The following is a 12,947-nucleotide window of genomic DNA, read 5'->3' as shown; positions in this document are numbered from 1 at the left end:
ACATGGACTCTACTAATTCCTCCTATTTGCTCTCCCTAAAAAGTCCCTTCATAAACTCCAACTTCTTCAAAACTCTGCAGCTCGGGTCATAACTTGCACTCCGTCAAGAGCTCATATTACCCCAGTTCTTCAGCAGCTTCACTGGTTGTCCGTAGAAACCAGGATAAACTTTAAAATCTTACTTCTTACATACAAGTGTGTCCATAAATCTGCTCCTGCATATTTGTGTGACCTGCTCCATATCACCACTGTTTCCCGCCCTCTCAGATCATCATCTTACCGTTCCATCCTCACACTTCATCACTGTGGGGAGCAGAGCTTTCAGTCGCTCTGCTCCTCGGCTCTCGAACTCTCTTCCTCCTGCACTAAGAAATATTGACTCCCTCTCTGTACTTAAGACACAGCTCAAAACACATCTGTTTAAACTGGCTTATTCGCTTTAATGCTGATTTTATCTGTTGTCACGCTCTGTTTTGTAATTTTAACTTATTTGATGTATTTTATCACTACTGTTCCTTTTATTAATTGTGTTCTTTGTAAGGTGACCTTGGGTTTCTGAAAGGCGGTTAGACGTTATGTAGCAGAAAATGGACCCAACAGCGATTTTATTAGAAAATTCCAACTACAATGTACGAGCAGCACTTGGTGACAGTGGGAAGGAAGAACTGCTTTTTAGCAGGAAGAGAGCCAGGATCAGGAAGGGGGAGGTGGAAATAGAAGAGCTTGCTCAAACTGAAAATCATCAGACTTTCACAGTGTGTGTGTGTGTGTGCGTGTGTGTGTGTGTGTGTGTGTGTGTGCATGTTTAGATAGTTTTGTGAGGACAGAAAATTGTCATGCCACAATACTTGTGGGGACAAACTAGGGATGGGTATCGAAACCCGGTTCTTGTTGAGAACCGGTTCCTACTGTTTCAGTTCCTTGGAATCGTTTGCCATTTTTGCAAACGATTCCCTTATCGATTCCAGTCGCCCCGAATGACGTCACCATGTTGCGGAGCGTCATTTACCTGGCAGGAAACACGGCGCCTAACACTCAAAAGTTTGGTTACACTTTACGAGAACGGATGACAACAGGGCAACTTGCAATACTTGCAAAGTAGATATTTCATTTAAGGGAGGAAACACTACGAATATGCAAAAGCGTTTGCTCACAAAACACACGATGACCTTAAATGAATGTGTCATGAACCGAAGTTCCGAGCGTAGGCAGGACCCAGTAGCAGAACACACACACTAGGGTAGGAGCGAATAAAGAAAGTAATTTTTATTGCAACTAAAGGTGTCCCGTGAGGGTAGCCAGAAAAACAACGTATGAAACCAGAAGAAACCGAGGGACCGCACAGAGAACGCCGAGAGCGGGGCTGTGAGAGGGGTGATAGCCGGGCCGAGTGAACCAGAGGGGGGTGGAGCTCCAAAAGGGGTCGAGACGGCGAAGCTGAATGTGAACCAAATCTCAGGCGGACAGGTGGACAGGTGGACAGGCAGGTGGCTCGAAAACAAAAACACGCCGAGTTGTGATCTGGGTACACAGGGAAAAAAAAACAGTGTTAGGTCCAATGGAGAGTTTGTCATACGAGTTCTTTTCCCGCAGGCGTACGTTACCGCTGAGAGGCGACTATGGACTGGCGTGGAGCAGCAGGTAGGGCAGGATTAAATAGTCCACCTGGTGATCGCCTGGGATGGGATGCAGGTGTGGGGTTAGCAGCCACGCTCGTGGGCGTGGACATCCCAGCAGCACCCCGGACGCCGGGCCGCGGACCATGACAGAATGTCGTGTTTTTAATTCGCTCCGGACTCGTGAATCTCAACCCAGCAGCAGCGGTAACGTTTGCACGTCCTCTCCCGTTAATGCGGCAGGTAAATAATCAACTAACAGCATATTATGTTAGCACGATCCGCCTTATTACAAACCTGCCATTACTGTGCATTTAGTGACCATGATGAGACAGACAGAGTCTGGCTCAGATGCTGGCAGTTCTCGCTGCAGTCTGCCGGTAGCGTCTCCTTTCAGGCCAGGATAGACGAATGTCACCGAGCAGTGACTCAGTTTGTGGTCAAAGGCTTGCACCCGTTTGCCACAGAAGATGATTTTCAGTAAGTGAATGTGTTTAATTGTAGGCAGGGACATTACTGGATATTCTTGTGTAATTGCTACAGAATAATTTATGTTATACTTTGTTATTGCTACAGAAGAATATTTATTTTATTATTTTACATTTACAATTTTTTTTCCTGGGGACCCTGTGACACCCCATTGAAGAGCCGTAGGCTGGATCTCTTGAGATCTCACTGTTGGGTTTGTAAGGCCATGTTACTCCTAAATGTCTGTCTTGTTCAAAGAGAAGATATAAAACAAAGTTCTAAGCTAATTGAACTTAGTGTTCTCCTTTTTAAAAAGAATCGATAAAGAATCGAATCGTTAAACAGAATCGAAAATGGAATCGGAATCATGAAAATCTTATCAATACCCATCCCTAGGACAAACAGTCATTATGGGGACAAAGTGCTGTCCCCATGAGTTTGAAGACTTTTCTGAGACTCAAAATGTGGTTTTAGTGTCAGGGTTACAATTAGGATATGGTTAGGTTTAGGGTACGGGTTAGGGAAAGCATTATGTCAATGTAATGTCCCCACAAAGATAGTAAACCAGACGTGTGTGTGTTTTCAGACGGCGCTTCACTGGGCAGCCAGGCACGGCCGTGAGGATGCCGTGGACATGATGCTTCACTCTGGAGCCGACGTCAACGTCAGATCAGTGAGTGTGTGTTTGGTGTGTGTGCAGCGCTCAGGACTGATGTTGTTTATAAACTGCACATTGAAGATTAATCTAAGAAACTATCAGGGCTGAACTGAAGCGCACGTGTACAGGAGAATCAGTGTCAGTCTGCCAATAATACATCAGCCTAAACCGCCAAAATAAAGGCCTCTGCTTCTCTCACATATCAGCGCCTCACTGCAGCTGTACTGCTCTCTCTCCTTCCTGCCAAGCCTGCAGGGGCTTTATGACTATCCAGTTAAATCTCTCGCGCTCTCCCTTAACCTCCAGTTCAGTGGACGCCCCATGAGGCCTTTCCCCTCCAATTACTGCATCGTGTGTGAAGTTCAGAGCGTTAACCTGCTGACGAGTGGCAAACAGGCTGGCGTTTTTCAGCCGTCACCCTCCTCCTGCTTCTGCTGCAGCTCACCGAGGAAAGCTCGCTCTTTAATTTGGTTTAATTTAAGCCCTAAGGTCATTTTTTACAGCAGTTTTTAAGAGTTTAATTCATCTCAAAACACCAGTCGCAGATTTGAAAAGTGATTCCTCAATAAGAAAACAAATCAGCACAGAGACGTAGATAATGATAACCTCCTGATACCTGAGCTGCGTTCAGCTATAAAACAGGAAGTCCTTACTTCATTGTAAAGTGTTATCGCCTAAATGTAATCTGCACTCGCTGACAGCCTGTGGGAATCACTCAACTCAGTTTTAACCGTCACCTTGACGTACTTTATATTGCAAGGTAAAGACCCGACAATAATACAGAAAACCACCAATCACATGACCCCCTGCGAGCAAGCACTTGGTGACAGCGGGAAGGAAAAACTCCCTTTAACAGGAAGAAACCGCAGGAAGAATCAGATTTGGGGAGGTGTGGCCTCTCCCTCCGCCAAGGCTGAGCCCAGCCACCCTCCACAGGAAGCTCATCACTGTGGTGGTCACAGGCGAGGGTGGGAAGGACGATCCAGCTGAGGACCAGAAGGGCGGTTGGGGGGTGGAGAGGCTTAGCTGCAGACTGTCCCACTGTGAGCTGGAGATCACCACCTGATGAAGCAAAGAGCCTCCACCCCTTCACTGACTCCGCCGGGCCTGACATCTAGGTGATGGAGCAGAGACGTGACCCAGAGCAGTCTGGGTGGACCACCACGGAGACCCCGCCACCGAGGAGTGGTTTAAGTAACCCTGTGACCTCACCGGGCTCCCTCTGCAGAGGGCGTGTTCACTCGCTTCCTGCAGGTTTTACTGGACCTGCATGGACGGGATGGATATCACACCGTGGCACTAAACATCCTCATGTGAAGCTGGAAAACTTTAGAATAAGTCCCAAAGCTGAACTGAAAAATACTCGATTACTTTGAGGGCAGTTGAAGAGCAGAGTCCTCCAAACCACAGGAGCCAATCACAATCCTCCGAATCAGAAGAGTTAAAGCCGTCATTTAACTAGACGAGTTATAAACTCCACGGCCACAGACGGAGCAACGAGAGGGAGAATAACCCATATTTGTGTCAGCAGATTGTTCCCACTTCATTCCCTCGTAAATGCTTGCGGCGCGTGTTTGTTTCTTTTCTTTCACAGTCAATAAAAGAGAGCGTGCGCAGAGTGATTTTTAGTGATTCAAGAGTGATTCAAGAGGGCCAATGTTGAGATTACTTAATGGCTTCCCAGACAGCCGTGGGTCCAGAGAATTCAATTTAGCATCTGCCTGTGTGAGCGTTAATCTGCTGCCTCCGCCCGCCGCTGCCGATCATGTGCACACAGGAGATAATGTTTCAGCCTCAGCAGCACAAAGCGGAGCAGACACGTCACTTATTGGCTCCATAATTACATAATTAACTTTTGTCTCTGATCGTTAAGGAGGTAATGGCTCTGATAAAAAGGCCCTCAGCTCGAGCGGCCAGCAAATCAAAAATCAATAATCCATAGCACGGCATCGCGAGCCGAGGAGCGCTCGCGCTTCAGGTAACGATCTGGAGGCTTCGGCGCTTCGCTGATGGATGTTCCTGCAGCCGCGTAAACGCTCGCCTCGGTGCTGCTCCGAGAGGAGGAAACAAGGCCGATTTAAACTGTGCGCTGAAATACAATTATTATTCATTTCATGAATTAAATGAAAATAAATAAAACCGCTTTTATTCATTCAAACAGATTTCTTGTGAGGACACCTGCGTGCTTCTGTCATGCCGTAAAATCACGGCTGGATGAGAGCGGGTGGTTAATTAACTGTGGAGGAAACAGCAAAGCCCCAAATGTCAGGAAGATTTTTGTGAATACGAAAAAAAAGCTGTTTCCCTGTTAAATATGTTGAATTTTCATATTAGACGTAAATGTGGGACAAAGTAGCCAGGTCACCAGGGGTGGCTCTACAGGGGGGCAGCTGGGGGGCAGGTGCCTTATAGCTGCCTTAGAAGAGATTATACAATCACCAGTATTAAAATGTTTTTGCATGCAGGGGATTTTCACTTGCTTCCTGCCGAGGTATGTGCCCCCCTTCTGGTCACACAAACAAGAGCACAGAGCAGCTAACAGTGCTTATTCACAGATAATAAGAATAAGAATGACTTTATTTATCCCGAGGGAAATTCTTTTGTAGGGATGGGTACCGGTGTCGGTTCTGACATAAACGGTAGTAACCAGACCGAAAAGCAGCGCACATTTCGGTGCTTTATTTCGGTGCTTTTTTTTCCTGAGCTGTGATACACTTTCGATTCTAGCCAATCATTTTACGTTTCCGAGGATAGTAGGCGGGTCCAGGTACGTACGTTCTTTTAGAGCAGAGCTACAGATTAAAAATGCCCAAGGCAAAGCGGTCAAAGTCTGGCTGTACTTCACAGCAAAATATGCAAACTCAGCAGCAACAAGTGCTTTAAGCTGATACTGTGATGCTGTCAAAGGAGGTAACACCTCGAATCCGATGAAACACCTGGCGACGCATAGCGTTTTTTTAAAAAGCCGAGAAATGCGCCGTATTTGATAGCTTGCTGCGAGACCTCACACCGAGCACATCTACTGCGGGTGTGGTGCCTGTTATCGAGTTAGCAACATCCCCAAAAACACGAAGAGGAGAGTCCTGGCCCCTAGCCCTGCCAGTGTAGCAGGAATGATGAGGATGATGAAGCAGCAGCAGCCGTTCTTCTCTGCGTGAGTAGCTTAATGTTGTTCGTGTGTAATTTACGTTGAGTAGGCTAACCACGTTATTACATTAATGCATGTAAGGTGAACTAGCAAATATCATCATAGCTACATGCGGCTGTCTTCTTGTTTGATGGCAGATACTCCCTTCACCCTGGACAAAAAGGCTAAAATGACCAAAGAAAAAGTGGGAAACAGTTAAACATGAGAGGTTTTTGGACAAAGTTTGTGTTTTTTCCATTGTTTAAGCACTGCTTCCAGCCAAGAGTGATACCATATATGCCCCATAGCTGCAGAAAAGGCTAACATTGTTATCTTTTTACAAAAAACAGCTGAGCATGAGAGGTTTTAGGACCAATTTTGTGTTCTCCATTCTTTAAGCACCTTTTGAGCACCGGCACCGTTTCAAAAGTACCGATTTGGCACCGCTATCGGATAAAACCTAAACGATACCCATCCCTATTCTTTTGTCATGTACATGCTCAGAGCAGCAGGAGAGACAGAGGAACAGATGAATAAGATATACAATATATACAATATATACAATAAGAATAGTAGTGTACAGTAATATGCAGTAGGATAGTGCAAGACATAGTATCAAATAACTCTAACGAAGTAATATATATAACTCTATCCTGGAGAATAAATAACTGAACTATCAGTGCAGGCGATTCTAGAAAGTGACAGTAATGTGCAATAGAATAAAGGGAGTAGCAGAGTATGATGGGGGATGAAACAAGGTACTGTTGCACGGTCTGAGAGGGAACAGAATAACATTGGTAAGTCTCAGGAAAATCACCTACAGAGTGAGGAAGAGATAAACAGTCTTATTGGATTTACTGTGGCAGTCAGTTCTGCATTTCGGGGCGATGAGTCTTTTGCTGCGTTTGCTCCGATGGTCCATCATGGGGGTGTGCATGGGGTGACAGGGGTTGTCCATGATGGAAAGATAACCAAGAAACGTCATCAAAGCTTTTTTTTTACTTCCAAAGAAACCTTTGAGCCATCGATCTTTGAGTCCGTTAGCTCCACACTCATTTCTCCTGGTCAGATTGTCCCCGCAGCTTTAACGATTGTTGGTGTTTGAGCCCACGATCGGTCACTTCCGCTCCAGGACGTGTTCCACTCGACCTTCTTGTTCATGATACCGTTGATTTTCACTAACCTGCCCACGCCTCCAAACCATGCTGGGATCTCTGCTGTGGATGCAGCTGCCACAAAGATCTTTGTGCTCCCTGGAAACTCGGAGGTGTTCCTGGATGTTTGCAGGCCTCAGTAATGACCTCCCAGCAGCTGAAGAACACTCGTCTTTCTGTTCAGGAATCCAAGTACATGAGCTGTAATTTGGCATCTTAGTGAAATAATAATATAATAATCAGCTTCACATTTTGTCACTAAAAATATGATTAAAGGCCTTTCCTTACTGCTGTTGTATTTATTGGAGATGATGTAGAGACACCAGTAATGTGATATTATTACAGGGCAGCTGTAGTATAAACGCGTTGTTCGACTGGGCTGCCCCTCGGCAGGCTTCCTAAAGTGGCCAAGCAGAGGATGGTGGACTTCTATGAATCACCTGGATCTTAAAAGCTGCTCTAATGCAGTTCACGAAAAAAACATGGCGCTGTGGTGAGCTCGGGGAAAAGCACGTTTTAGATCTCACCCTGTATCAACACACCTGAATCAAATGATTAGTTCATTATCAGGCTTCTGGAGAACTTCAAGACATGTTGAGGTCATTTAGCTGTTTAAATCAGCTGTGATGGATCAAGGACACATCTAAATCCTGCAGGACACCAGCCCTCGAGGCCTGGAGTTCTCCACCTGTGGTGAAGAGGCTGACGTTGTTCACGTGTAAAAAAGTGTTTGTGAGGTCTAAACATCTTCCTCCTCCTCAGTGATATCATTGCCCTGTTTCTCTGTTTTTCTTTCCCGCCTCTTCACCCCACTCTCGGCTCATCCTCCTCACCAGCATGTAAGTATGTTTCTGAGATCTCCACAGAGACGAGCGGTCCTACAGATCAGCCGTCTCGCTCTTTAAGTCGATGGAGCTTCAGTCGGAGCGCCCGGAGCGGTACCGTCTTTGATCTCCTGAATTTAACTCTGTGTTTCTCTGACCTCCTCATGCCGCTCGCCGCTCTCTGAAGGGGGTAAGTCGTGTTTTAGTCACCTTTGAGTCCACAGAGCAGCACACCGCACAAAACGCCTTCTGGCATCTCCACCCCGACAGCTAGGCTCACGTTCCCGGCACTCTGATATCATTCTCACTCGAGCGTCTGCAGTGTCCGTTCTCTGCTCCGATGCAGTAACTCTGACAGGAAACACAGCAGCGTGTGGACGCGTGCTTCTTTAATCCCGCTTCCTATGAAACCTGGCAGCAGCTCGCCGTCTGCGCTCTCTCTGTTCATTTCATTTTTGAAGGTGTTCTGAGACTTTGTGTCTCCTTCTGGTTATTTTGAGTCTATCTGAAGTTTTCTGGGGTAAATAAGGAAGTTTTTGTCTGTCTGCTACACCAAGTGCAGGTCCACCTGCGCAGACAGGCTTCCAGATGTCGGTCAATCAGAAGAAAGTAGGCCTTAAAGAGACAGGAGCAAGGCTTGGAGCTTGTTTCAGTCAGAAGAGCTCAGATTTCTTTTGATGTCTTTGTCATAGTTTGGGCGTGTTTGCGTCTTTTATGGCTGTTATGATAAATAACTGTTCACAGAAGTGTGGCACAAACAGGCCAGGTCCACACTGACATTTACTCTGACCTGTTATTATAAATCCTTGTTTGTCATTAGAGCAGAAGAACACAAGGAAACACAAATATTTGAGAAATCTGTCCCAAGCCTGTTTATAAATAAACATGTCAGAGACGTCCAACACACGGACATCTCTGAGAAATCAAGCAGAACATTAAACCACTAAAACTGCATTTAATGTTCAGGATGCAACCGAATAAAGTGGCTTCATAATAATAATGTATATTATTATGTTCTAGCATTGGGTCTTGTTCCTGCTGGTGGGTTAGGGCATTACCGAAACATCAAACAGGGATTTTTGTGGACTTTTAGGTCGCTGTATCTGATTCAATTATGGGTTCAGACTGATCAATCAGCAGTTGTTTCCATCACCTTATTTACCCCAGAGTCTTCTGAATTCTTACATCTCCATTATTCAAAGACTGCAACACGTCAAAATTCTGTTATCGATGTGCAGACCTGGAATTATATCGATAAGAGCAGACGCCTAAAACTGACTGTAGAAATAACTCAGTTGTGACTGCTTCAGTCGTAGCGGGTCTCTGCGTTTGACATTTCCACCGGTAAACCTGTGTCCATGACAACGCGGAAGAGCGTGGAAACATGCCGAGTGAGCGTCTCCAAACTGGTATCTGTGGACATTACTGTAATCATACTTACTACTGTCTACACATACAACTCTATCAAACACTCCATATTTATAGATTTATAGAAACGAGCTGTAAATGGGCCAATGGGATCCATCCATGCATCATTTGATGAAGCTAAACTTCCACAGCAGTTATTGAATATGTGTAAACTGCAGAGGGTGGAGCAGAAGGCCTGTCGTTGTCTGAGATAAACTGAGCCTCGTGTTAAATTCTGACTTATCAGCAGGTCATTGTAGATAATTGTAGATGAACAATACCACTGATAACAGCCAGTAACTGCTGGATAACAGCTGGAACGGTGGGGGTCGGGTTAGTCACAGTAAGAGCTGCCTGACTGTGGTTAAGCTACAGATATCACCATCAGAGCAGTGTTTCACTGTGATCTGTTCACAGATATAGAATCAGCTCAGAGCAGATGTGTCCGTCTGCTCTCACAGACACTGGTTAGTTAACGGGTTAGCATACGCGCTGAGGTGGTTTAGCAGGTTGCATTTAATGAGAGTGAAACGTAGAGCAGCTCTGGGGTGTCGCTGGCACTTCTTAGATCAGGCTGAGGCCTCACCTTGATGTTCCTTGGCTCTCAGGACCTCCTGCTGAGGTGGCCTTTACCTGCGATATGAAGCTCAAAGTGCACCTGAACACATAAAAGCAGCTCAACCTTTCAGCGAAATGTCAGATGGCGTGTTTCCTGAAAGTGACGCATAAGTGTTTATCTGTTGTTTGTTCAAAGAAGCGCATGATCCAGCAGTCAAACTGAGAGAGCCTCTTCTGATCGTTAGAGGTGATACTGGGAAAGCGTGCGCCTCGCGGCGAGGGCGCTGACAGGACGGCAGGAGTGTGACGACGAGGCGTCTCTGTGTTCTCCAGGCCCGTTTACGGCCCGTTAACTACAGACCCGTCCTTGTAATGAACACCGACTGTCTGCTGTCACAGACCGAACGTTAAATGGCGGCGTGACAGCAAAGAGGGCGTCTGTTTGTCTATGGCACTGACAGCAGCTCCTCCTCTGGGATTCGTTGTGTTAAAGTGTACAAATGATGCTCACGTCCTCTTTACACACTCGCTGCTCAGAGGAAGCAGCGTGGACAAGCATCTGTCAGTGATCAGAGCGCTCAGACTGACACGCTCACAGATTCTTCTTGACTCCAAAGAAACCGAGAACAATAGCTGCTGTTATTGCTGATGGCAGGAAGTGCTCACGCATTGATGTGAGTGCGTAGAAAAGTAACCATGGTAACAGGTAAACAGCTCAAACACAGCCTGAACACAACAAGACAGCGCATCCATCCATCCACCATCCCTCCATCCATCCATCCATCCAACCATCCATCCATCCATCCATCCATCCATCCATCTAGCCATCCAACCATCCATCCATCCACCATCCCTCCATCCATCCATCCATCCATCCATCCATCCATCCATCCATCCATCTAGCCATCCATCCCTCCATCCACCATCCCTCCATCCACCATCCCTCCATCCATCCATCCAACCATCGATCCATCCATCCATCTAGCCATCCATCCATCCATCCATCCATCCACCTGAACATCCATCCATCCATCCATCTATCCATCCATCCATCCATTCAACCATCCATCCATCCACCTGAACATCCATCCATCCATCCATCCATCCACCAATTAGTCTGTCAGGGGGGAGGGGGCTGGGGTTGCATCTTTGGTGGTTGGTGTCTCTGGTTGTTTGTCAGTGGTAGTTTAGAGTAAAAGTGGTAGTTTAAGGTCTTTGTGGTAGTTTAATGTTTGTTTGTGGTAGTTTGGTGTCTTTGTGGTAGTTTAGCCTTTGTTTGTGATAGTTGAGTGGGGTTTTTCTGGGAGTGTGGGGTCTGTGTGGTAGTTTCGAGTCTTTGTGGTAATTTAGTTTTTATTTGTGGCAGTTATGTGTTTATTTGTGGTAGTTTAGTGCTTCTTTGTGGTAGTTTAGGGTCTTTGTGGTCGTTTAGCCTTTGTGGTAGTTCGGTGTGTTTTTTCTGGTAGTTTGGGGTCTATGTGGTAGTTTAGGGTCTTTGTGGTAGTTTAGTATTTGTGGTAGTTCAGGGTCTTTGTGGTAGTTTAGCGTAAATGTGGTAGGTTAGTGTTTGTTTCGGGTAATTTAGTGTTTGTTTGTGGTGGTTATGTGTTTGTTTTCGGTAGTTTAGTGCTTCTTTGTGGGAGTTTAGGGTCTATGTGGTCGTTTAGCCTTTGTTTGTGGTAGTTGAGTGGGTTTTTTTTCGGTAGTTTAGGGTCTATGTGGTCGTTTAGCCTTTGTTTGTGGTAGTTGAGTGGGGTTTTTTTCGGTAGTTTGGGGTCTGTGTGGTAGTTTAGAGTAAATGTGGTAGTTTAGTGTTTGTTTGTGGTAGTTTAGAGTAAATGTGGTAGGTTAGTGTTTGTTTCGGGTAGTTTGCTTTGTCAGGTCCTGTCCGTGAAGTCACCGTGTACAATTACACAGTGATATAGCTTCTACGACTGAGCTAACGAGAAGCTGCTTCAGTGTTTGCAGCTGTGAGTGATGAGGTAACAGCTGATAATCTTCACAGGGTTACACAGCTCTTCACCTGGCCTCCATTCACGGACACCAGGACGTCGTTCAGACCCTGATCAACACTCAGAGTGAGTCTGCCTTCACCACCTCTCTTCATCACAGTGTTCAGTATCATTAATGTAATTCATTATTATTTTAATAACTGATGAAGGCCACAGTCGCACTGCACTCTGCAGCCGCCCCATTCTTGTCTCTGATATTTGATGAAGACGAGCTTGATGCTGACGAGGAGACGTTGTTTATCGTTTGGAATATTAAAAAGCAGCATGAAAATTTCACATTTACTAAGACTGATCTCATCTCAGCTTCATTTTCCCAGATCGTTATTGCAGCACCCAGCTCTGCATGCAGACTTTTTAAAATTGTCTGTCGGTTTATGTGCAGATTAAAGTTAAAACAGCAGAAGTTAGAGCAGCGGCTAACAGTCAGACCAAAGATCACAATGACCTGTCCGTAAGCTGCAGCTTCGTGTCCGGACTGTTTTTCCACTGAAGCACGATTCATGTGAGGATTTTTCTTCGTGTGAAGTTTTCAAATTGACATTCACACCACAAATCAAATAGCGAGGGATTGTTCTCCTGCACGCCTCGCAGGCTGGCAGAGGTGAAGAAGCACTGATGCAGATCACCTCTGCCAGACAAAAGACCCACCCAGCGCTCAGACTGACAAGTCCAAATGCTCACCTCCGCCCTCCTCCTCAGGAAGAGGCGAGGCGGGCAGTTCGCTAATGAGCTAATGAGGCACACCTGCGCTTCAGGCCACCAGGCGCTTCATGATGGACTTGTGACGATCCCTGCAGAGCAGCGGTTTGAACCCCTGTAGCCACAGACTGCCATATGCTGTGAGTCGGAGCACGCAAACGGCCGCCGACATGTACGGTCTGCAGGGTCAGACATGAAGCATGTTTCCATATGGCCACGGAGGAGAACCCGCCAAAATAAAACGCAGCAGGAAATCAGCAGATCTGAGCTGCCAATCAAACGGTTTCAGTTCAAACTGTATTCACGTGAAGCTCCACCTGCTGCAGCTTCTGACCCACGCCGGTGGCTCGGATATAAACGGGTCTCCAGCCTTCTCCCAGATTCCTTAAGGACTTTGTCGTTTCTGTGCCAGGGAAGATGAGAC

The 12,947-nt window shown here is 46.2% G+C and overlaps 1 protein-coding gene across 1 annotated transcript in view; it reads left to right on the top strand.

Moving 5' to 3' along the window:
* Positions 1-12,947, top strand: part of LOC146571707 (uncharacterized) — a 72,190-nt gene that overhangs the window by 53,242 nt on the left and 6,001 nt on the right. Inside the window, exons 7-8 of the mRNA XM_085281029.1 lie at positions 2,671-2,757; positions 11,818-11,890. Coding sequence (XP_085137155.1) covers positions 2,671-2,757; positions 11,818-11,890 — 160 coding nt within the window. The remainder of the gene's footprint in view (positions 1-2,670; positions 2,758-11,817; positions 11,891-12,947) is intronic.

Source organism: Mchenga conophoros, linkage group LG7 (assembly GCF_057382185.1).
Source record: "Mchenga conophoros isolate Kocher_MC1m ecotype Shallow Benthic linkage group LG7, M_conophoros_male_GT1.1, whole genome shotgun sequence".
NCBI classification, from domain to species: domain Eukaryota; kingdom Metazoa; phylum Chordata; class Actinopteri; order Cichliformes; family Cichlidae; genus Mchenga; species Mchenga conophoros.
Note: the sequence above shows the minus strand (reverse complement) of the source record. Positions and strands in the feature narration are given on the sequence as shown.